Raw genomic sequence first — 27,732 nt, forward strand, 5'->3', positions numbered from 1 at the left:
TATTTTTTTGACATCTCATCAAAGATGAAGAAGAATATGGAAGTCTGGGCATTTACGGGGCTGACGACCGTCATAGGCCGGTTTAAGTGATTACTTTACACATGTGTAATATTCACCCGTTCTACCCATTATTGACAACCACACATATCAAATTTCTTATAATGAAATTGAAATATTTGTGTAAAACACATTTTAAAAAAAAAAAAAGGAAAGTGTAAAGTAATCACTCAAACCAACCTATGACGGTCTTAAGACGTCAAAAATTAATATGAAATAAGGATATGTATCCCGGGCAGGCTTGACTCTGGCCAGTATCTGTGCACAACAGATTTTTCAGTTCTTTGGACACATTGCGCGTAGCAGTGAGGATAGTCTGGAACGACTGGTTGCGATCGGTAGCCTGGAGGAGAAGAGAGGGAGAGGAAGATCTCCACACGATGGACCGGTCAAGTTAAGGCAGCAGCAGGCACCTCGGTGATTGGAACGCTACGTGCAGCACAGTCAAGGGATAACTGGAGAAGAGTCATTGCTTCCACAAGGGTCACAACCCTCAGTAATGAGGACTAAGACAAAGAAGCAGAAATTAAGTTCAAACCAGAAAAATAGGTGGGAGGGCAAGTAGAAAGTGCGGACGAACTCACTTGTTCTGAAGCAGCTGGAAGGTCTTCTGCAGGTCGAACTTGGCGGGCACGTAGCCCGAGTCGGAGATGTTCCACCCGCCGACCTTGCGGATGAACTGCTGCAGTGGAGTGCCCCCGAGGGCCTCTATGGTCTCGTTGGCGTCCATGCAGGCGTCGAAGTAGATCCGGGCCTTCTGCTCCGCCTTGGACTTCACCTTGGTCACGTCCATTTTCTCTGCAAAAAGCCATTAGTATCAACACTGATTGCATTATTTTGACATAATACCTAACATAAGTTATATGGTTTTGGCATAATGTCTTACATAAATTGTACGGTTTTGATATAATGCCTAACATTAGATGTAGTTTTGAAAATATGCCTAACATAATTTGTACGATTTTGACTTAATGCCTTATTTAAGTTGAACAATTTTCACATTAAAGCTAACATCAGTTGTACAGTTTTAACATTATCATAAGTTGTACAGTTTCAACATTATCATAAGTTGTACAGTTTCAACATTATCATAAGTTGTACAGTTTCAACATTATCATAAGTTGTACAGTTTCAACATTATCCCTAACGTAATAATACGTTGTACAGTTTTGACACTATCCCTAACATAAGATGTACAGTTTTGACAATATTCCTAACACAATTTGAACAGGTTTGACATTATCCCATACATAAGTTGTACAGTTTCAACATTATCCCTAACGTAATAATACGTTGTACAGTTTTGAGACTATTCCTAACATAAGATGAACAGTTTTGACAATATTCCTAACACAATTTGAACAGGTTTGACATTATCCCATACATAAGTTGTACAGTTTTGACAACATAAGTTGCATGGTCTTGACATAATGCCCAACACAAGTTGTACAGTTTTGACAATATCCCTAACATAAGCTGCACGGTTTTGTCCAGACTCACCCAGGGCATTCCTGACTATGAGCTGGTTCTGCAGCTGGAGCTTCTCGAAGATGCCCCACATGGACTTGCCCTCCGGGATGGGGTTGTTGCGCACCCAGCCGCCGCAGGAGAAGCCGTAGAAGTCCTCGCAGGGGTCCACCGCCGTGTCCAGGGAGCGCCTCATCTCGCTGGCCGTGTACACGCACGTCTCCGACAGGCACATGGACTGGAACGTGTCATCTAGAGATACAAGCCAAGGTTAACATTCCTTCATTCAAACCCTCATCCGCACCCGATGGTGCATAGGCCACTGCATTATATAAAAACAGTGTTATCTTGATCGTTAACACATGAAGGAACGGTGATCAGCCCTCCGCTTCAGGTACCAATCCAGGGTAATATTGAATAAATATTACAGTAAAAAAATCACTAATATTTATTTTACTCCCCCTGGGAATCGAACCCGGGACCTCCAGTATGGTAACTAACCATGCTGACCATTACACTATGGAGGCGGACAAAAATAATAATCATACAGACACAGTGTTATCTTTATCGTCAACACATAAAGGAACGGTGATAAGCTATCCGTTTCAGGTACCAGTCCAGGGTAATATTCAATAAATATTAGAGTGAAAAAATCACTTATATTTATTTGATCCCCCCCTGGGAATCGAACCCAGGACCTCCAGTACGGTAGCTGACAGTGCTGACCATTACACTAAGGAAGCGGATTGTTTTATAGTAATCAAAGAGTCAATGTCACCATCGCCACAGATTGTCTGCCCTCAGATGGAAGGAGACAAAAGACCACCGATAGTCCGGAAGACTTACTGCAGGAGACGGCGGCATCAGGAGTCAGGCCGGGAGAGGCGGACAGCAGGGCCGTGAGGACCACCACGATGAGCAGCAGCGAGGCCACCAGCACGATCAGACACTTCTCCAAGTGGCTGCGGGAGCCCCACACCGATATGCCCTGGAAGAAACAGACAGGATACATTAATCATAATATGGGTGCATTATCATTAGTATACATTGCACCATCACTAGTATTTAGTCCACCATTAGCAGTATTTATTGCACCATCACTAGTATTTAGTCCACCATTAGCAGTATTTATTGCACCATCACTAGTATTTAGTCCACCATTAGCAGCATTCATTGCACCATTACTAGTATTTAGTCCATAATCAGCAGTGTTCAGTATAATGATATGGGTATGATATGGTGCATCCTCATTAGTATGTATTGCACCATTAAAGGGTGATTTTTTGGTAACTATCGGAATTTTTTTCATAAAAAAACACACAAAATTCAGAGAAATGCATGAAATCTTTATTTGAATCGATAGTACGGTCCACATAATTTAATGTTTGAAGATTATTTCATTCAAATGTTGACCGCGGCTGCGCCTCAAATGGTCCATCCGCTTAGTCCAATTTTGGCATAAACCTTCCAACATTTCTGCCGGTATCTCTAGGAGTTTAATCGACCCACTGAAGCGGCTATTCGGGCTGCTGTGATTAAATTTCGCACCAAATTTACATTGTTGGACATACCGACATACAGAGCTACCAATGCATCCAGAAAAAGTTACCGTTTGGTGCGGATTGTGGGCTGGTGGCATCATTGGACCGTACTTCTTCAAAGATGATGATTGGAGATAATCCAGATTTTGTGAACAAGTATTTGGGCACACTCAAAATGTTATGAATATTTTTTATAATGTTCCTCAAAAAATAATACATGAATTGTAAAAGTAATAATAAACAAATCAAATAAAATAAAATGCTAGCACCTTCTTCTTCTTTGTGTAGGCTTGTGGCCTGTTTTTAAGATGGATTAGCCTCCTGCGATGTCGATTCCCAGCTATCGGTCTCTTTGGTGGTCTGCCCACGAATCGTCTACCATGGGGTTGGCCGTAAAGTGCGATGTGGGGGAGTCTGGATAGTTCCATTCTCCCCACATGCTAGCACCTGACACCTCTTAATATTAAGCGTCTCTTCTAAGAGACTTTATAGCCAGTAAATAATACTGCCATGTTTAACGAGGGATAGTTACATGAAAAAAAATAATGCTTGATGAAAGATCATTTCGCTCACCCCTTTCAACAACGTCATATATCAAAAATCGACAATTTTCAGTTGTGCATGTTTTCGGAATGCACAGAAAATGTACTATATCCCAGCAAAAGCGGCATATTTTTAACTTAATATTTACCCGCTACAGGGCAGAAAGTGTTGTTTTTGCATGTTTTGAATATTGAAACCATTAACTTGGTGGATCATATTGATATATTATTTCGAGAAATAAAAATACTTTGTGTTCTGATCCACTCACATTTTTATTAACCAACTAGTTTCGGCAACAACCTGTTGCCCTCTTCAGGGTTTGATTTATGACTTAAACCCTGAAGAGGGCAACAGGTTGTTGCCGAAACTAGTTGGTTAATAAAAATGTGAGTGGATCAAAACACAAAGTATTTTTATTTCTCGAAATAATATGTTGTTTTTGCATTTTGAAGAAAAGGTATTGTTTTATCGTTTTTTTAAATAAACTAAATATTTTTAAAATCCACAAAAACTCTTCAGGTTTTACCTAAAAAGATCTGTTGCACAGTAAAAAGTTCAATAAGTGGCTTGATATTTATTTTTAATACATTTTATTATATTCTTAAACATTAAAACAATCTCCTGAAAAATCAATTTTTTTGATTTATGACGTTGTTGAAAGGAGTGAGCGATTTACCTTTTGGGGTGTCATCGAATCAGCGCATTTTTGCGGTACAGCGTCATTTTCAAACAGATTAGCTCTGGATGAAGTGGACTCCAACAAGTGGGGCATTTTGATGCACTTGAATTATTTAAATATTAGTTTTTCTGACTCAAAATACAGTACACAAAGCCAGAATGACTGTTTGGTTAAAATATTCAATATATAAAGGGTCCGCCTCCATAGTGTAATGGTCAGCACGCTCGGTTACCGTTCTGGAGGTCCCGGGTTCGATTCCCAGGGGGAGTCAAATAAATACACGTGTTTTTTTCAGTGTAATATTTATTCAATATTACTCTGGACTGGTACCTGAAGCGGAGGGCTGATCACCTTTCCTTCATGTGTAAACGATCAAGAAAACTCTGCGTTTATATAACGCAGTGCCCTATGCACCATTGGGGTGTGGATAAGGGTTTTATTATTATTATTATAAAGAGAGTGAAAGCTGGGAACACAGTGAATGGTGTACTGAAATCAATTATAGCAAATAAAAACCTACCAGCAAAAGCTGAACTGGCAGTACACAACGGAGCTCTGGTTCCGACAATAATGAATGGACGCGAAGCGTAGAGTGGCAAAATAAGGATGAGGATAATAAGTAGATTGAATACAGTCGAAATAAGATCCCTCAGACGAATGTGCGGCAAGTTGTTGTATTAATTATATAGATATTCGAATGGTGTAATAAGATAAGAGAATGCACGTCTGAGATAACCATCATCGATAAAATTGAGAAAGGTGAAAAATCACTAATGTCTACTTTAACTCCGGAATGGAACAAAACGTTAGACAAACAAGCTAACCACTGCACTATGTATATTTATATATATATATATATATATATATATATATATATATATATATATATATATATATATATATATATATATATATATATATATATATATATATATATATATATATATATATATATATATATATATATATATATATATATATATATATATATATATATATATATATATATATATATATACACTGCATTGTATAAACGTAGTGTTATCTTGACACAAGAAGGAAAGATGATCAGCCCTCCGCTTCAGACATTAGTCCAGGAGATTATTGAATAAATATTACAGTGAAAAAATCACTTTTATTTATTTTATTTATTTGATTACATATATACATATAAACATATCGCTCACTCCTTTCCACAACGTCATATATCAAAAATGGACAATTTTCAGTTGTGCATGTTTTCGGAATGCCAAGAAAATGTATTATATCCCAGCGAAAGCGGCATATTTTTAACTTAATATTTACCCGCTACAGGGCAGAAAGTGTTGTTTTTGCATTTTGAAGAAAAGGTTTTGTTTAATTAATTTTTTAAATGGAGAAAAAACCTTCAGGTTTTACCTAAAAAGATCTGTTGCACAGTAAAAAGTTCAATAAGTGACTTGACATTTATTTTTAATACATTTTATTACATTCTTAAACTTTAAAAATGATCTCCTGAAAAATCAAGTTTTTTTTATGAATGACGTTGTTGAAAGGAGTGAGCGATATGTATATACACCTGTATATATGTGTATGTAATATGGTAGCACTAAGATAGCGACTGTGTGAAATTTTCCAACAGACTAACTGATTGAATATTTGCGATGATAGGGATTAGTTATGTCAACAGTTGTAGATCAGCTAATGGCATCCTCCGCACAATAATATTATTCAAACCGACTGCCACGCAGGAGTTGGCAACCAGTCAAGCGATGCAAGCAATAAAATAACTCGGATCACTTTACACACGTGTAACATTCACCAATTCTACCCATGATTGACAACCACACTACTCAAATTCTTGGATGTTCTATACATATCGCTCACTCCTTTCAAGAACTTCATAAATCAAAAAACTTGATTTTTCAGGAGAATGTTTTTAAAGTTTAAAAATATAATACAATGTATTAAAAATAAATATCATGCCACTTATTGAACTTTTTAATGTGCAACAGATCTTTAAAGGTATAACCTGAAGGTTTTTTCTCCATTTGAAAAATATTTAATATATTTAAAAAAGAATTAAACAATACATTTTCTTCAAAATGCAAAAACAACACTTTCTGCCCTGTAGCGGGTAAATATTAAGTTAAAAATATGCCTCTTTTGCTGGGATATAGTGCATTTTCTGGGCATTCCGAAAACATGCACAACTGAAAATTGACGATTTTTTTATTTATGACGTTGTTGAAAGGAGTGAGCGATTTAGTCAATTCAAGTGACCATTATTTGAACCCAATGGTACCGACATAATGATAACAGTGCTTTTATATGATGCAGTGCCCTTTGCACCATTGCGTGCGGATTAGAAGAAGAAGAAACTTCACACGATTTGCAGTTGAACAACTTCTATTTTTATTAAGATATTTTTTGGTCTTCGGCGAATTTTGGACTTGGTCCATTCGTGCGCATGTCCCCTCACCGCTAGGTCATGCTAAATGAATATTTTAATGCGTAAATCGCAATTATAGACACGCGAGAATAATTTATTAATTTACTTCCCGCCAACTCTCAATCACCTAGTACAATGCCAGAGATGACAAGCTCTCCATATATTATATGGTAATCATTCTGACAGACTACGGAAAAGTCTTCCTAGTAGACTTGTGAAATGTCCTTTGAATAATACTTGTAAAATGGCATTTAAAATACCTGAAAATATCTGTCAAATAATAAAAAAATTAAAAAAACCCTTACCGCACCCCAATGGTGCATAGGGCACTGCTTCATATAAACGCAGTGTTATCTTGATCGTTTACACATGAAGTAAAGGTGATCAGCCCTCCGCTTCAGGTACCAGTCCATGGTAATATTGAATAAATATTACAGTGAAAAAATCACTTATATTTTATTTTACCCCCCTTGGGAATCGAACCCGGCACCTCCAGAACGGTAGCCGAGCGTGCTGACCATAACACTTCGGAGGTCAAATAATACATGCAAAAATACCGTTTACAACCTTTAAAATACTTGTGGAATGTCTTTCAAATAACATTTGGGAATTTAAATGAAACATACTTGTAAAGCGCCATTTAAAATACAGTGAAATGATCTGTAAAATACTTGATATATGACTTTCAGAATACTTGTTAAATGGTATTTAAAATACTTAAAATATCTGTTGAATAATAAATGCAAAAAAACTATAATGTCTTTCAAATAACATTTGAGGATATTAATGAAATAATACGTATAATAAGTTAAGTACCCATTGAAATACATTGAAATGACCCGTAAAATACTTGATAAATGACCTTCAAAATACTTGTGAAATATCTCTTAAGATAATACCTGTAAAATGTCCTTTAAAATATTCGTGAAATGCCATTTAAAATAATCGTGAAATGTCCTCTATATTTTTGTTAAATAGAACATACTTTAGACATTTATTTCCAAAAAATCGCATTGAAACATCTGATTAGACTAATATTTTATCATCCATTCACTCCGCAAGGCCAAAGCATCTGAAAACATCTTCACCTTGCATTATTTCCGACCTACACCATTTGCACATGTCGCTCACTCCTTTCAACAACGTCATATATAAAAAAAAACTTGATTTTTCAGGAGATCTTCTTAAGTTTAAGAATATAATAAAATGTATTAAAAATAAATATCAAGCCTCTTATTGAACTTTTTACTGTGCAACAGATCTTTTTAGGTAAAACCTGAATGTTTTTTTCTCAATTTGAAAAATATTTAGTATGTTTAAAAAAATAATCAAACAATACCTTTTCTTCACAATGCAAAAACAACACTTTCTGCCCTGTTGCGGGTAAATATAAAGTTAAAAATATGTCGCTTTTGCTGGGATATAGTACATTTTCTGGGCATTCCAGAAAGCATGCACAACTGAAAATTGACAATTCTTGATATATGACGTTGTTGAAAGGAGTGAGAGATGTATCATACATATCCATCGTTTTGTCGCACATACATCTAAGAGATCGGATTTTGACTGGATTCCGTCTAATTTCAACGCAGGGGTGGAGATCAGCCTAATGTGGTTTTTTGGCATGGACTTTTCGTGACAAGATCAAAATTGAATTGCGAATTCGGGTATTGCGCTGCTTTCTAGAAATGACGTAGGTTGAGATATACATATGTATCGTGACATCAAATCGCTCTAATTGTATGGGAAAACATAAGAGTGTGGTACGGTATAAAATTATCAAGAGGCTAGTCTTGGATCAGTTATACTTATGACACGCTCTGCTGTGGCTCAGTCCGGTCAAATGCAAAACAAATAAAATAAAAATCACATTTCTAATATATAATGCAAATTGCAAAACAAATAATAATAATAATTTCCGTAATATGTTTGTCCGCCTCCGTAGTGTAATGGTCAGCATGCTCGGCTACCGTTCTGGAGGTCCCGGGTTTGATTCCCAGGGGGGGTCAAATAAATATAAGTGATTTTTTTACTGTAATATTTATTTAATATTACCCTGGACTGGTACCTGAAGCGGAGGGCTGATCACCTTTCCTTCATATGTAAACGTCAAGATAACACTGCGTTTATATGAAGCAGTGCCCTATGCACCATTGGGGTGCGGATAAGGGTTTTATTATTATTATTATTATATGTTTGTACATATTACCCACACTACTCAACTTCTTGGAACTACTATTTATATGAACCAATGTAGACACATTTTTCTTGAATCACTAGAACTTCACTAGAGACATCTATTGGTGAGACGAAGTAAAGCTTTTTAATAAGTAGACCTCTTCTTATATTAGTATGTGAGGTCCGAATCCTGGATTATAATCACACACATGAGAAACGCCAGACAACGTCAATTTAATTATTATTATTATTGGTTGTCAATAATGGGTACAATTGGTGTAAAGTGATCACTTAAACCAGCCTATGACGGTCGTCAGCCCCGTAAACGCCCAGACTTCCATATTCTTCTTTATCTTTGATGAGATGTCAAAAAATAATACAAAACGAAGAGTTCACGCATTCGTGGAAGCCTGGCTGTAACAGGCATCAATAGTAAGGTAGAGGAAAGGCAATTGGGATGGTATGAGCACATAGGACGCAGAGATCCTGACATATTGTGGACCAGGCAATCGCCGTGGATCTTCCTCGAAAGACATCCAGAGGAAGACCAGAGAATTCATGGATGCTGCAGAAAGATAACATGATTCGAAGGCATGGCCTAGGTGACGTTGTCCATGACAGAAGGACCTACAACCTGAGGACGAGGTGAGCTGACCTCAACGGTCTACAAAGATGATAAGTTGGGTGAATGTTACACGTGTGTAAAGTGAACACTGAAACCAGCCTATAAGGGTCGTAAGCCCCGTAAATGCCCAGACTTCCATATACAACTTAGTACCCTGTTGTATCAGTAAAAAAAATAAGTGATTTAAAATTTAATACATAAATTAAAAAGGAGTTCTACAAATTAAATGCCAAATCTTTAAATAAAGAGAAAGAAGAATATATAAAGAAGCGAGTGTTTTGCCTAGAATTTTAAACATAAAGAGTAAATCCACTCACGAGTAGGCATAGGCTATGAAACTTAAAAAATTGAAGCCTGAGTAGAGTCATGATAAGCGGTGATGCATAAGCTGTAGCTAGATTTCAGAGTCACTTGGACGTTAGGTAAATAAAAAAAATATATAGTTATATAAATATATATATATTAATTTTTTTACAACCCTTATCCGCACCTAATGGTGCATAGGGCACTGGATCAAATTGACGCAATGTTATCTTGATCATTACTTACATGAAGGCAAGGTGATCACTCTTGCGCTTCAGGAACCAGTCCAGGGTAATATTAAATAAATATTACAGTGTTAAATCACTAATATTTATTTTCACCTCCCCCCTGGGAATCGAACCCGGGACCTCCAGCACGGTAGCTAAACATGCTGACCGTTACACCACGGAGGCGGACAATTTCTTTATATACATGTATATATATATATATATATATATATATATATATATATATATATATATATATATATATATATATATATATATATATATATATATATATACATATATATATATATATATACATATATATATATATATATATATATATATATATATATATATATATATATATATATATATATATATATATATATATATATATATATATATATATATATATATATATATATATATATATATGTATATATATTTATATAAATATATATATAAATGAAGAATATACTAGACTCCCCTCTTAACGCTAGCCAACCTCGCACAGGCGCTGTAACTATCACGTGATCTGGGCTATAAACCTTGTGTAAATAGCACCCAACTGACCGGCCAGAGGTGGCCAACTGGCGGCGGCGGTAGGGAACGCAACTTACCGTGTGGTACCGGATGTGTGTCGTGGTCGAGGAGACCCCCTCGTTGAGCTGGATGGAGCTCACGCTGCTAACGTCCTCGTCCGCGAACTCCGTCTTCTTGTAGCGCGCCATCTGTGCCGCAACAAATAAGACACATTAAAAAAAATTCAAATACAAGTATTTTTGGCAGCAAATAAATATACAAATGCATTCACAATGCTTTAGAAGTAGATGATAAACAATAATAAATAATAAAAAATAAAAAAATAAAATGTAAAAAATTACTTACAAAAAATCGTTCAAAACACATTGCCATGTTTAGATATTATTCACTAATATCCAAATAAAGTCACACTCCAATATTTAATTACAGGAAACACTGAAATATAAAAAAATAAAAACAAACCAATAAAACAAACAAAATAAACAATAATAATAATTTAAGAAAACAGGTTTCAAAATGCAACTCAATTATAATAAATGGTCAGAAAATTCTATAGTATGTACATATCGCTCACTCCTTTCAAGAACGTCATAAATCAAAAATCGTCAATTTTCAGTTGTGCATGTTTTCGGAGTGTCCAGAAAATGTACTATATCCCAGCAAAAAAGCCATATTTTTAACTTAATATTTACTCGCTACAGGGCAGAAAATGTTGTTTTTGCATTTTGAGTACAAGGTATTGTTTAATTATTTTTTTAAATATACTTAATATTTTTTAAATGGAGAAAAAACCTTCAGGTTTTACTTAAAAAGATCTGTTGCACAGTAAAAAGTTAAAAAAGTGGCTTGATATTTATTTTCAATACATTGTGTTATATTTTTAAACTTTTAAAACGTTTTCCTGAAAAATCAAGTTTTTTGATTTATGACGTTCTTGAAAGGAGTGAGTGATATGTAGATTTTTTATCGAGTATCTACTGTTACTTTTTCGGGTACACTTAGAGCGCTTGTGCACTACACGGAATTTTACCGTCCGGCCGTCCGGTTTTTTTTTTAATAAAAGCGACTACGACAGATTAGCGTATTTGCGTGCACCGTGTAAACTATCGTAGTCGCTTTTATTTAAAAAAAAATGGACAGCCGGACACAAAAGGTATTGTTTAATTGCTTTTTTTTTTAATATACTAAATATTTTTCAAATGGAGAAAAAACCTTCAGGTTTCACCTAAAAAGATCTGTTGCACAGTAAAAAGTTCAATAAGTGGCTTGATATTTATTTTTAATACATTTCATTATATTTTTAAACTTTAAAAACATTCTCCTGAAAAATCAAGTTTTTTGATTTATGATGTTCTTGAAAGGAGTGAGCGATATTTGACGATTTTTTATGTCAAATTGTCAAATATGTGCTAGAAATACTTTAAACGCAACCGAATTTGAGCACTGATTGGCTTCAAGTGATCCAATTCAAATATCGAATAAAGTTCCTTTTTTTAAGTCGTTATTTGAATTGGATCGCTGTATATTTGAATTAGATCGCTGTATATTTGAATAAGATCGCTTTGCATTGTAGAATCGCTCAAAAGTTTAGTCCAGTCCGAGCTCAGAGTGGCCCAAGCCCCACAGCTTGAATATCGGCGTCTTGATGCTCGAATAGATCCCAAATTCGCACGGCAAACGAAGACACCGAATGCGTAATTTTAGACCGCGGGAGTACGGTATACGAAAATAGCGTCGGACGGAGTATACACCGCGTGACGTCATCGAACTTGTTACCCAAATTGAGTAAACAAAAAGCCGGTATATTTAGAAAGGCATACAAAACATCGGAAAAAACATTTTTTTTAAATCGCACCAAGTGCTATATTCCCCTCAGTATTGTAATGGTCAGCACACTCTGGAGGTCCCGGGTTCGATTCCCACGGGGGGGTCAAATAAATATAAGTGATTTTTTCACTATAATATTTAATCAATATTACCCTGGACTGGTACCTGAAGCAAAGAGCTGATCACCTTTCCTTCATGTGTTAACGATCAAGATAACACTGCGTTTATATGATGCAGTGCCCTATGCACCATTGTGTGTGGATAAGGGTTAGAAGAAGTGCTGTATACTATGGATACTATTTGCCGTGCTCTATGCACCGTTGGGTGCGGATAAGAGTGAAACACTTATGGTATACACACATATATATATATATATATATATATATATATATATATATATATATATATATATATATATATATATATATATATATATATATATAAACCTTCAGGTTTTACCTAAAAAGATCTGTTGCACAGTAAAAAGTTCAATAAGTGGCTTGATATTTATTTTTAATACATTGTATTATATTTTTAAACTTTAAAAACGTTCTCCTGAAAAATCAAGTCTTTTGATTTATGACGTTCTTGAAAGGAGTGAGCGACTTGTTAAAATACTTGCTTCAATTGGCCTTTGAAATATTCGAACTGTACCCTTCAAAGTCCGAGAAAATCCAGATGGAGCGTAAACAAGAGCGCGAAATGTATAAAAAAAATTAACACGTTATTTAACGAGCGAGTCACGGCCAATTCCTGGAGAAAGAATTCCACTATTTGTGCACATTTATAATTTTATACCACACTGCGCGCAAGTCGCTCGTTGGCCATGATCGAATTAAAAAACCGAATGAAATAGAGCAGCGCCTCAATAATCCTAACCTAATCTGAATATTCTTCGAGCGGATATTCCTGTGCCAGAAAATAAGCTTTTATTTTTAATTTTGGCGTTAAATTTGTAGAACTCCATTTTAATTAATATACTAATCGTTAAATTAAACACAGATTTTTTATTACATTACACAAAGTGAATGATGAATGATAAGGAGAGTGTTATATTACCATACCACAAAGTTAACATTACTTTTAATATACAAAAAAAGTGTAACGATCAAGATAACACTGCGTTTATATGATACAGTGCCCTATGCACCATGGGGGTGCGGACAAGGGTTTGAAGAAGAAGTTGATATACAAAATATAAAAGCAAATTAATGTATTAATTGTTATATCAAACACCGATTTTTTAATCTACTAAGTTGTATTTTTTGTTAATAAAACACATAAAAATTAGTATTTTGACAATCGTTTCGCCTAGTTATGGCATTTTCAAACGAATGTCTTGCATTGCATGTAATACATTCGTTTGAAAATGCCACAGCTAGGCGAAACAATATTAACTTTTATGTGTTTTCAACAGTAAAATACAACTATTTTATTTATTGTTTCGGCATTAACTTTGTGGTAAGACATGTTACAATGATTAAAGAAAACACTTGTTTTTTACCACTTGAGTTTTATTAAAGACTACATGTTTCAGAAGTTAAACTTCCATCATTCAGGTCTGTATAATAACTAAAATATAAAATATAAAATTGTTCTATAAAAAAGGAGAGGGGAAAGTAAGGGGAAGGGGTTAGTCAAGGGGCGGAGTGTGAAAACAAAGGAAAAATGGAAAGCAAAGGTGAAGAATTTTGAAACAATATATTATTTAATAAATTATTATTAGAATATTTTAATAAATTTAGGTTTTTTTGGGTTTCTAAATTTTCAAGATAATTCATAATTTGGCCTTTATATGTAACAAGGTGTAATAATTTTAATTTATGAAAATACCCCATCCCCCTAACTTTCCCCTCTCCTTATTTATAGAACAATTTTATATTTTATATTTTAGTTACTATAAAGACCTGAATGATGGAAGTTTAACTTCTGAAACATGTAGTCTTTAATAAAACTCAAGTGGTAAAAAACAAGTGTTTTCTTTAATCATTGTAAAATACAACAAAGTTGACCCAAAAAATCTGTGTTTGATTAAACAATCAATACATAATTTTGCTTTTATACTTTGTATATTAACTTCTTCTTCTTCAAACCCTTGTCCGCACCCCTATGGTGCATAAGGCACTGCATCATATAAACGCAGTGTTATCTTGATCGTTACACTTTTTTTTTGTATAAATAAAAGCATTTTTAACTTTGTGGTGTGGTAATATAACACTCTCCTTATCATTCGTCGTTCACTTTGTGTAATACCACTTCAAATAACACTACATTTGACTACCAGTTTCGGAATAATCATTCCATCATCGGGTCAAATGTCAAAAGATTACAACGAAATAGTTACGATCTGACATTCATACGAAAATAAAATTTTAAAGAGAGAAAGAAGACAAATGAATCACAATGGGAATATTTTCAAAAGTGGACTTTTATATTATATTTTGACATCGCAACATAGATGAAGAAGAATACGGAAGTCTGGGCATTTACGGGGCTTACGACCGTCATAGGCTAATTTAAGTGAGCACTTTACACACGTGTAGCATTCACCAATTCTACCCATTATTGACAACCACACTACTCAAATTCTTGAAAGTCCTATATATGTGATCCAATTTCGATACATTGTTCTTGAATCACTAGAACTTCACTAGAGACATCTATTGGTGAGATGAAAAGAAGCTCTTTTAAATAGAGATTAAATTATAATTAATTAATTGCTTCTCAAATTCTTGGAACTTCTATATATTTTGTTAAATTATGAATATAACAATACTTTTAGTAAACAAAATATCGGTCATTCAACCCTCGATTACGGGACTTTCGTAAAATTTACGACGAACATCCAATCAGTGACTACTTAAATGTATATGTATTGTATAATATATGCACAAATTTGGTCGTTTACTGCGTATTTCTAGTTGCAGAATAATGTATGGAAGTGAAGCATAGAGTTGGCAAAAGAATGATGAAAGTAGACTGAATGCAGTCGGAATGCGATCTCTCAGTGCGGCAAAATCATGTATGGTAGATGTATTATGGTGATATAAGGGAAGAATGCAAGCCTGAGATAAGTTATCCATCAAATTAAGAAAGGTGTGTTGAGATGGTTTGGGCATATGGAACGAATGAGTGAATGACGAACAGTAAAACAAATTTACAAGGCGAATGTAGTTGGTAATAAAAGCAGAGGAAGACTTAAGCAAAACTTGGCACGATCAAGTATCTCAAATTTTTGTGGTCAGGTCAGGTAAGGAGTCGGATTAATCGGCGGGTGTATATGAGGAGATGCAAGAATGTGGAAGAGGCGAAGTTTGTTTGCAATGACAGATTGGTGTGGCGTTCTATTATCTCTGCCTACCCCTGCGGGGAAGCGAAGTGATAGTGGGTTAGTTAGTTAGTAATGGAACCATCCAGACTCCCCCACATTGCACTGTACGGCCAGCCCCAAGGTAGACAGACTACCACAGAGATGGACAGACAGCTGCGAGTCGACATCGCAGAAAGCTAATCCTTCTTAAAAACGGGCCACAAGGCCTACACCAAGCAGAAGAAGAAGAGGATGTACATGTCTTACACGCGGCCGAAATTGTGTCGGGTTGTGGTCCCGTGGTTAGTGTCGCGGACACTTAAGTCAGAGTTTCTCGGTTCGAACCCACTCTACCACAATTTGATACCTATTTCTAATAATGAGTTGCTTAAGCTTACTGAAATACTATGAAATTTAAATATTTGTGCAAATAACAAAAACACAAAATTTTCTCTTTAAAAAAATAATAATAATAAAATACGAATTCCCGCTAAAATTTGTTAAAATACGGCTTACACACACACGACATCTACCGACAGATATACGAAACAGACTGGCCGAAAACAGATTGCAAACGCAAACATCGACTTGCCAGATCAGTTATCGTTCAACTTTTGGCGCAAGCCACCACTTTCTATCCAATAGTCACCCTGTATAAATAATATTACTTGATGGCTATAAATCGCTCACTCCTTTCAACAACGTCATATATCAAAAATCGACAATTTTCAGCTGTGCACGCTTTCGGAATGCCCAGAAAATGTACTATATCCCAGCAAAAGCGGCATATTTTTAACTTAATATTTACCCGCTACAGGGCAGAAAGTGTTGTTTTAACATTTTGACGAAAAGGTATTGTATAATAATTTTTTTAAATATACTGAATATTTTTTAAATGGAGAAAAAACTTTCAGGTTTTACCTATAAAGATCTGTTGCAAAGTAAAAAGTTCAATAAGTTGCTTGATATTTATTTTTAATACATTGTATTATATTTTTTTAACTTTAAAAACGTTCTCCTGAAAAATCTTTTTTTATTTTATTTATGACGTTCTTGAAAGGAGTGAGCGAAACGTCCGATGTATTGAGGTACCGTAGAACGGGGCTACTTGAACTTTGATGTGTTACTTGAGCCCAGTACAAAAAAAAAGATTTAGACCTGTATTTGGTCTACAATAATGAACGTATTGACATGATTCATTGTTTCCCTGACAGGTTACACTTATTGTCACGATACGTTCATTATTGTAGACCAAATACAGATTTAAATCTCTTTTTTGTACTGGGCTCAAGTAACACATCAAAGTTCAAGTAGCCCCGTTCTACGGTAATGAAATTGAACAAGAAATCCTTTACACCAGAAATCAAAGAAAGGTATCATTACTATTTGTAGAAATAAAATTACTGTTTTTTGATCCACTCACTTTTATATTAAAAACCCACTAGTTTCGGCAACAACCTGTTGCCGAAACTAGTTGGTTTTTAATAAAAATGTGAAGAAAAAAAAAATAAAAATGTGTAAAAAGCTTTTTACTAAGCAGAAACTCTTATATTAGAATGTGAGGTCCGAATCCTGGATTATAATCCAGGTCTGGATTATAATCTATCCAATCCAATCTAGCCAATCCTGGATTATAATCTATGACGGTCGTCAGCCCCGTAAATGCCCAGACTTCCATATTCTTCTTCATCTTTGATGAGGTGTCAAAAAATAATATGAAAAATAACTCCTGTAATTGGAGATAATCTAGATTTGTGAGCAAGTATTTGGACACACTCAAAATGTAAAAAAATATGAATATTTTGATAGGGAAATTGTTATTTTAAGATGGAAGACCACTGATTTGCATACTCGTTTCATATCGAACTGATAGCATGTATCATATAATATAACTGTTTACTGGCCGTATTCACAATCGCCTTTAAAAATTCAATTCTTCTTCTTCCTCTTAAAACCCTTATCCGCACCGCTAATCATGACCCTCGACCGCCTCCGCAGCGTAATGGCCAGCACGCTACCATGCTGGAGGTCCCGGGTTCGATTCCCAAGAGGGTCAAAATAAATATTTGTGATTTTTCAGTCTAATATTTATTTTCATATTATTTTTTCACATTTCATAGAGTGTCCAAATACTTGTTCACAAATCTGGATTATCTCCAATTACAGGAGTTATATTTCATATTATTTTTTGACATCTCATCCAAAGATGAAGAAGAATATGGAAGTCTGGGCATTTGCGGGGCTGACGACCGTCAATGAAAACAACTCCTGTAATTGGAGATAATCCAGATTTTGGGAACAAGTATTTGGACACACTCAAAATGTCGTAATATTTATTTAGTATGACCCTGGACTGGTACCTGAAGCGGAAGGCTGATCACCTTTCCTTCGTGTATTTAACGATCAAGAGAACACTGCTTCTATAACGATGCAGTGCCCTATGAACCACTGGGTGCGGATAAGGGTTAGGTTAGGTTAGGTTAGAAGAATTACGATAAGGGTTAGGTTAGGTTAGAAGAATCACGACCCTACTTGGGCTTCAACTTTAAGACCCAATTATACATGATTTTTTGCATAAAACACCGTTTTTGTATTGAAAGAATGAGTTTTACTTGAAAATAAATATATGGTTTTGAAAAGAAAAGACTTATTAAAAGGTAATGAAGTTCAAAATATATATACTTATCGCTCACTCCTTTTAACAATGTCATTTATCAAAAATCGACCATTTTCAGTTGTGCATGTTTTCGGAATGCCCAGAAAATGTACTATATCCCAGCAAAAGCTGCATATTTTTAACTTAATATTTACCCGCTACAGGGCAGAAAGTGTAGTTTTTGCATTTTGAAAAAAAGGTATTGTTTAATTATTTTTTGAAATATACTAAATATTTTTCAAAGGGAGAAAAAACATTCAGGTTTTACCTAAAAACATCTGTTGCACAGTAAAAAGTTCAATCAGTGGCTTGATATTTGTTTTTAATACATTTTATTATATTTTTAAACTTTAAAAACGAATAATCAAGTTTTTTGATATATGACGTTGTTGAAAGGAGTGAGCGATATATAAAAATATTTTTATATGTCAGCGATATATAAAAATGGCCATGCAGAGACGTGTGAGTTCTCGCGTAACCGATCGCTTACTAAATTCTAAGCTAAGATATTTTTACAGGCTGTAATATATTTTTTAAAGTCAAATTCCAATATGTATATTATTTAAAAATATGCGTGGAAACACGTCCGAACCCTAGCGCGGCCAGTCGCGTTCTTAATTTGAACATTAGAGATCTCAGCCTTAACTTGACGTTTATCCAACATTTGGTAGACACGTGGTACGAACGAAGAAGACAATGGTATGAGAGGAGAATGGAACCATCCAGACTCGCCCACATCGCACTGCACGGCCGACCCCAAAGTAGACGACTCCCGGGCAGACCGCCAAAGATATGGATTGACAGCTGGGAATCGATATCGCAAGGGGATAAAATCCCTCTTTAAAACAGGCCACAAGGCCTTCACCAAGCAGAAGAATATGAAAAAATTACCATGCGGTGCTATTCTTAATAATTCTATATTCTTGGACGAAGAAGAAGAAGAAGAGGACTATCGATTTTTAAAGCAGTATCTGGCGATAAGGACTTTTATATTGTATTGCTATCATATTTGCAGACTGTATTAACGATCTCTTTTTATAAGGGGTGGTCAACATTTTCCTCATAGTGTTTTTTTTTTAAATATCATCAATTGATTCGGCAGTCATTATCAAATAGCGGTGTTTGAAAATGATGCGGAATGCATCGAAACACGTGTCACAATAGATTTTAAGAAATAGTTTTATTTACCAAGTAAAAAATTTTTTTTTCTTAAATTTTATTTTATATAAATTTTTATATAATCGTCTGCCTCCGTAGTGTAATGGTCAGTACGCTCGGCTACCGTTCTGGAGGTCCCGGGTTCGATTCCCAAGGGGGGTAAAATAAATATGTGATTTTTTCACTGTAATATTTATTCAATATTACCATGGGCTGGTACCTGAAGCGGAGGGCTGATCACCTTTCCTTCACATGTAAACGATCACGATAACACTGCGTCAATATGACACAGTGCCCTATGCACCATTGGGGTGCGGATAAGGGTTTTATTATTACTATTTATTTATAAAATTTTTAACAATAAATTACCCAAATATTTTAAGGAAACAAAAAATTTCATGAACATATTACTAGAAATAACGATAAAATAAAACTGCCATTGTTGAAACAACCGATTCACAAAATTGTTTCATGTATTAGGGTTTGAAAATGTATGATGAGATGCCTGACATATTGAATGCCAATAGTGGGATTTTAAATAGGAATATATGGAGTCCTAGTTCCAACCTTAATGTATGAAAGCGCCTCACCATAAATAACGAAGAATACGGAAGTCTGGGCACTTACAGGGCTCACGACCGTCGTGGGCTTATTTTAGTTTTACAAATCTAGATTTTATCCATGTAAAAATAACTCCTCAGTAGAGAAAATCCAGATATCGCTCACTCCTTTCAAGAACGTCATAAATCAAAAATCGTCAATTTTCAGTTGTTCATGTTTTCACAATGCCCAAAAAATATACTATATCCCAGCAAAAGCGGCATATTTTTAACATAATATTTACCCGCTATAGGACAGAAAGTGATGTTTTTGCATTTTGAAGAAAAGGTATTATTTAATTATTTTTTTTAAATATACTAGTTATTTTTCAAATGGAGAAAAAACCTTCAGGTTTAACCTAAAAAGATCTGTTGCACAGTAAAAAGTTCAATAAGTGGCTTGATATTCATTTTTAATATATTGTATTAAACTTTGAAAACGTTCTCCTGAAAAATCTAGTTTTTTGATTTGTGACGTTCTTGAAAGGAGTGAGCGATATGCGAACAAGTATTTGGACACACTCAAAATGTTGGTTACATTCAGTCCTCTATACAGTGTGTGACCTCTGACACAAGCGACCTCCAGTCTAGTGGCACAATGCGTTATCTCTGCGAGATAGATAAGCCAAATAAACACAAAAGCATCGAGGCAAAATTCCCTCTATTTGCCATGCGCCTTTCCTAGCGCTAAAAACATATGTGTGTGTGAATATGTGCCCCTTAGAAACAAAAAAATAATGGCCCGCACTCCTCTATAGCTCCGAATGCTGGACGATGTATTACACCTACTCTAGGCAACTAGAAACTGCTGAAATGCGAATGCTTAGGTGGTCAGATGGACTGTCCCTTGGAGAAAAAAGAAAGAGTTCACGCATTCATGGAAGCCTGGCTGCAACAGGCATCAATAGTAAGGTAGAGGAAAGGCAATTGAGATGGTATGGGCACATAGGACGCAGAGAATCTGATCATATTTTAAACCAGGCAATCGCTATGGATCTTCCTAATCCATAGCGATTGATTATTGATGTATCATTATTAATGTATTACTTTGTATAAATTTTAACTAACTAACTAAGTAACTAACCATCACGCCACTTCTCCGCAGGGATAGGCAGAGAGAATAGAACGCCACACCACTCTGCCTTTGCAAATATTCTTCGCCTCTTCCACGTTCATGCATCTTTCTCATACATACCCGCCGATTGTTACGACTCCTAACCTGACCACTTTCAAGTATTTGGCATACCTGATATTGCCATGTTTTTCTCGGTCTTCCTCTGCTTCTTTTCCCAATTACAAACTTTTAAGAATTTTGAAACACACTATGAAGATCTATGTTTTTTTTGTTTTTTGAATTACCTAACGTCCAAGTGGCTCTGAAATCTAGCTACGGCTTATGCAACACCGCTTATCATGACCCTTCTCAGGCTTCAACTATTTAAGTTTCATAGCCTATGCCTACTCGTGAGTGGATTTACTCTTTACGTTTAAAGTTACTATAATTTCATGTAATTCATGAGTGAAAATTCTAGGCAAAAACACTCGCTAGATCTATGATTTAGTACTGCTACTATCTGACATGGCATTGAAATAAGCTTGTAAGACCGAAACACAGATGGCAGTATAATATTACCTGATTTATATTCACATCTATTAACACGTTATTCTTTATAACATTTAAAAAAACTCAATAGTGGTCTTTCTACAAACATAAAACATATTTTATACTACACATTGTTATCAGGCAGTTTTGTTCATCAACCCCGACCGTAAATATACTCTGGCAGTCTGTCGCCCGACCCTCAGTATACTAATCACAAGTAGCCACAACACCCAATTCCCATCTGTATAATGTTTTGTGGCGTCTCTTGCGCTCTATCAAAAGTAAGCAAATAGAACGCTCGCAAGCGTCTCCCGCTCTCTACCGACAGTATGGAAAAGGACCCTAATTATACCCTGGCAGTCTGCCGCACGACCCTCAGTATAATAATTACAAATAACTGCAGCACCCAATTCCCATCTGTACAATGTTTGCAGGCGTCTCCCGCTCTCTACCAAAAGTATGTAAAAGACGCTTTTAAGCGTTTCCCGCAAACAATGTTTTAATACAATTATCAATATTTTAAAAATGATATTTTAAGATATATTAAAATTAAGCTTGATATGATAACAACAGAATCCTGGTAGGAACTGTTATGTTTGTAAGTGAAGCATAAAGTTGGCTGAAGAAGGATAAAAGTGGACTGAATGCAGTCGGAATGCCATCTCTCAGTGCGGTGAAACCATATATCGCTCACTCCTTTCAACAATGTCATATCGCCCACTCCTTTCAAGAACGTCATAAATCAAAAAACTTGATTTTTCAGGAGAACATTTTAATGTTTAAAAATATAATACAATGTATTAAAAATAAATATCAAGCCACTTATTGAACTTTTAACTGTGCAACAAATCTTTTATGGTAAAACCTGAAGGTTTTATCTCCATTTGAAAAATATTTAGTATATTTTAAAAAAATAATTATACAATACTTTTCTTCAAAATGCAAAAACAACACTTTCTGCCCTGTAGCGGGTAATTATTAAGTAAAAAAATATGCCTCTTTTGCTGGAATATAGTACATTTTCTGGGCATTCTGAAAACATGCACAACTGAAAATTGACGATTTTTGATTTATGACGTTCTTGAAAGGAGTGAGCGATATATCAAAAAAATTGATTTTTCAGGAGAACGTTTTTAAAGTCAAATATAATAAAATGAATTAAAAATAAATATCAAGCCACTTATTGAACTTTTTACTGTGCAACAGATCTTTTTAGGTAAAACCTAAATGTTTTTTCTACATTTGAAAAATATTTAGTATATTTTAAAAAATAATTAAACAATACCTTTTCTTTAAAATGCTTAAACAACACTTTCTGCCCTGCAGCGGGTAAATATTAATTTAAAAATGCCGCTTTTGCTGGGATATAGTACATTTTCTGGGCATTCCGAAAACATGCACAACTGGAAATTGACGATTTATGACGTTCTTGAAAGGAGTGAGCGACATCTGCTTTCATTTTTAAGAGATATAAACTGAATATGCGATAAATCCTTGCAAATAATAAGCAAGGAAAATTTCCTAAGGCAGTAGAAACAAATATTTAAAAAGAAAAAATTATAATAATTATATATATATATATATATATATATATATATATATATATATATTATATATATATATATATATATATATATATATATATATATATATATATTTATATATATATATATATATATACCTGAGCGGCTCATTATGAGAAATAGGTATCAAATTGTGATAGAGTCGAGTCGAACCGAGAAACTCTGACTCAAGAGTCCGCGACACTAACCACGGGACCACAACCCGACACATATGTACAAATTGGCTACGACCGTTAATAAAAGAAGAAAAAAACAACAACAAAAACATGTCATTCCACAAAGTAAACGCCGAATCAATAAATAATGTAAATTATTCTAAAATTTCCAACATAAGGTGGCGCGATACTTTCGATACATGACAATTGACATATGACACGATTTGGGCGGGATAAATGCGTCGTATGCGAGTTTAAACACGCTCAACACAACATCAACACGTTTTCTAACTAGTATACTACTAAAAAATACATAAAAATATATTCCACACGTAATAATTTAGTCGAGTACTAAACCTGGAATCCTGGTTGTAGGTGCAGTGCCGGCATATGCGGGCGTTGAATTCGCAGCGCGGTCAAACGGGACTCGAACTATCACATCAGTTATCTGGAGGAAGGTATTGTTCCGACCAGATTCAACCAACCCCTCGAAACATCCCCCGAGCCATTCTTACTGACGTTTGGCGACGGAGGTCGGAAGCATTTTTCAGGCGCTCGGTACCAAAACAGTCGAAATGGAAAGCATCGATGCTAGGGCTGGCCACTGCGCGGTTCAACCGGATTTTTTTTTATTTCAATTCAATTTTCAATTTGCAATTAACATATATACATTACAAACTAAAAAAATTAAAGCGTATACGTTAAAATACATACAAAAATCGAAATTATGCAAGAACTACTCGGCTGTCCAAACTAAAAATACAGCAAGGGACATTTTTTTTGCAGTAAGTTTTTTTTTGCATTTTTGGACTAAGTAGAATCTACTTATATATAAACGCAAAAAAAAAGCTACTTCAAAAAAATATCCCTTACTGTGTTTTGAGTTTGGACAATCGTACTGCTAAAGGTGTGAAAGAATCCCGCTTCGGAAAACTCCTTCAGACACATGGAACAGATCAATATCCAATGACATATTGTTCCACATAGCGGTAGCTCTTCCTACAGGCATTCAATTAAATTCTTTTGCATTTCACAACATAATATAAATACAAGTACAAAAATATAGATTCAATATAAATACAACAAAAAAATGTCCCATAAAGGCATGGCCTGTATGTGGTTGTACATCATATTTTAGGTCATAGTTAAGGGCACTGGCAAGAATACAACAGATATTATTGGAAGTAAAATTAGACTAAGAGTGTTAATAATAAACTACAAATACTAAGAAGTTAGCAAACATGCACTCATGAGTGATAAGTCAAAAAGAAAAAGAAACTTAGATCTGTATTAATTCCGGTCAAAGATTCCGGTTGAACTTTTAATATCACCTTGTAAAAAAACGTTTATCCGCGTTACAATAGTTTGTAAGAACTAACCTGGTTATCCGTTGTGAAGGTAGCGTAGTGTTTCAAATTATTATGAAACACGTTTTTTTTGGTAGCTATAAGCAGTGGCGTAGCCCAATACTCGGATCAACCTTAGCGATCTTTTTTTTTAATTATGGCCGTTGCCAATTTGAATAAAATACATTACATGTTATATATTTTATGAATAAATATTCTATAAATAAATGAAATATAACACTTGTGTTTCTTCTCCGTCTATGTTTGCTCGTTTGATCCTTAGGTGGAGCGTGTGGCCGCCACAATTCGTCTTCAAGTTACTCTGTTATGAATTTCACGGGTCATTCCAGAGCATCAAAGTTCTCTGAGTGAAATCCTCAGAGATGGCAGAAGAGATGTGAGAATCGATTGTTTTCAGACGGTGTTCTCAAGACATGTCAATCTAATACGTCACAATAAACTTCAAACACGACTCTATTTTGGGGTCAAAATAAGCAAGCACGTTCTGACTTGATATTGTTACAAACTAATGTGAAATACTATTTTTTTTGGTAGCTAAAAGCAGTGGTGTAGCCCAGTTTTGAGATCAACCTTAACGATCTTTTTTTTTCTTTATTAACGGCCGTTGCCAATTTGTACCTAATATATAACGTGTTGTATATTTTATAATAAAATAATAGGTTTTCTGTAATAGTCAACACGCTCCCAGAGCTCCGGGTTCGATTCCCAGAGGTGGGGTCAAACAAATAGAAGTGATTTTTTCATTCCAATATTTATTCAATATCCCCCTGGACTAGTAAGTACCTGCAGCGGAGGGTAATTTACTAAAACTAACTAACAAACTAACTATCACGCCGCTTCCCCGCAGGGGTAGGCAGAGAGAATCGAACGCCACACCACTCTGTCTTTGCAAACATTCTTTGCCTCTTCTACATTCATGCATCTCCTCATACATACCCGACGATTATTACGACTCCTAACCCAGCCGCTTTCAAGTATTTGACATACCTGATTGTGCCAAGTATATAAATTTATAAATAAGTATTGTAAAACGTGCCTTCGGGGCGGGAAAACTCAGTGAGGGCACATCATCGTAATTTCGATATCAACAAAAGTAGTTATTAATTTATTCTGTTTTTTAATTCGATTATTTAAAGGTAATCATGCCGATTAGTGCACAAATTTAGTTGTGTATGGCGTTATCCTAGCTCCTAATATACTTGATAAATTGGCACTAAAAACTCAAGCAAGAAAGAAATATAAAACGGATAAAATGATATAAATACCATCCCAATCGGCTACCCGAAAAAGTAACAGTTAATTTTAAGTCACCTCTAATTAGTAATGAGAATGTGGCCGTACATGGTCGTCCAAACAAAACTTTTCTCAAAGGAGTATGAGCGTACATGAACAGCCAGGATTATAAATAAATACCGGTAACATTTATTTCTAAAATGGCACTTATACTATAATCTGTGGTTGTATTCAAAAGCCAAAATTACACTTTAGATAATTTTTGCTGTTAAAATAAATGAAATCAAATAAAATTGAAACTTTATGATATAAAAGGTAGAAAAAGATAATAGGGGTAATGAATAGGGCACTCACGGTTGCATATCCGTACTAGCACAAGCTTATGAAGGATTGAAAGCACAAGTTTTAAACAGAAAAGAATCTAAGGATGCGTAGAAAAAATATCCATTTAAAATGGTTGTGTTATTTTTCACACAAATTCAAAATTTGTAAATAAGCACAATTAGAATTAAATTCTGCGTTTATAAATCCTATGTTATGGTCAAATCGCATCCCAAAACGGTTTTTTAAAGTATAATATAGGAAATACTAAAAGGTTTTTTTTAAACCGGAACACACATTTTAAAACCGTCACAGAAATATTTTTGACAGCCCTGGTTCCAGATTCATAAACATTCGGAAAACTGAGGAAAAACTTTGTCCTTGACTGTCAAAACGTGTATACGCTAACAAAAACCGCGTGATTACGTTCGCATTTTAATAAATAAAATAAACTATCAATTTCTTCACAAAAAATACACTTTTTGACGTATTTTGCAATATTGGCACCAAAAATACAATTATCATCACGTTTTCCACCAAAAGTCAGTCATTAATACATAACAAAAGATTCAAATACAAGCAGACTTACATTCCCTTCCTAGCGTATAATTCACACCATTTTAAACCACGTTTTTATTTGTTATCTTCAAACACTAATTAATATTCATTAGTCTTAAATTGTTGTTGATACAAAACAAATAATGTCTTAAATACAAAACAACTGTCAAAACCATTTGTTTTCAAATCGTTATATTTACTCCAAAGCGCTGTTATTGCGTTTTGGAGCGATCTGAGCCCGTCCGCTAGCGCCACGGCGGCGTAAATTCGAACTAAACTTTACCCTCCGTCGTTTAAATATAACAAGGTCTGGTCATTGATGAAATAATACACGTCATATTCTGCGCACTATGTCATAAACATAAAATAATATTATCTCCTTTTTTGCAACAAGTTGTCCTAAGATATTCAAAGCGAGTGTTTTTGGTTATAATTTATTCATTTATTTATTATGTATTTATTTATAAAATTAAATTTATCTACTAATATGAAGCTAAAATACAAATATGAAAATTTTAAATTATTCATTCAGTACCTAAATAAAAACTTAAAATAAAGAGCATTTTCATAAATGGAAATATCCCATTTTTTGACATTTTAAAAAAAAGGATAACTCGCAAAGCCTATATTTTAGAGATTTGTCTGCAGGTAGGATAGTAAGGGTAGGGAAGGTAAATGTGAAAAATACATCATTGACACCCGAACCAATTGAAAACAAATATATCTAGAATTTATTTAGTTTCTGAACGATTCCCAAATCTGAACGAC

General features: G+C 34.7%; 1 protein-coding gene across 4 annotated transcripts in view; it reads right to left on the reverse strand.

The window, feature by feature from the left end:
* The window catches only part of Nep3 (M13 family metallopeptidase neprilysin 3), a 43,715-nt gene extending 16,543 nt beyond the window's left edge, over positions 1 to 27,172 (reverse strand). The window contains exons 1-6 of one of the 4 annotated variants that reach the window (XM_088260268.1): positions 26,996 to 27,172; positions 10,940 to 11,029; positions 10,672 to 10,782; positions 2,371 to 2,512; positions 1,558 to 1,776; positions 642 to 855 (exon numbers count right to left, since the gene is read on the reverse strand). In XM_088260268.1, the coding sequence (XP_088116394.1) occupies positions 642 to 855; positions 1,558 to 1,776; positions 2,371 to 2,512; positions 10,672 to 10,782; positions 10,940 to 10,966 (713 nt within the window). In that variant the 5' untranslated portion in view covers positions 10,967 to 11,029; positions 26,996 to 27,172. Of the gene's footprint in view, positions 1 to 641; positions 856 to 1,557; positions 1,777 to 2,370; positions 2,513 to 10,671; positions 10,783 to 10,939; positions 11,030 to 23,842; positions 24,028 to 26,995 lie in introns of those variants that run through there. The other 3 variants (XM_088260269.1, XR_015837563.1, XM_088260267.1) reach the window with 3 other exon arrangements.
* Between the last annotated feature and the right edge of the window lie 560 nt (positions 27,173 to 27,732).

This window comes from Brachycentrus maculatus, unplaced genomic scaffold (genome assembly GCF_059751285.1).
Source record: "Brachycentrus maculatus isolate JH-2025_06_01 unplaced genomic scaffold, ASM5975128v1 h1tg000131l, whole genome shotgun sequence".
In the NCBI taxonomy this organism is placed as follows: domain Eukaryota; kingdom Metazoa; phylum Arthropoda; class Insecta; order Trichoptera; family Brachycentridae; genus Brachycentrus; species Brachycentrus maculatus.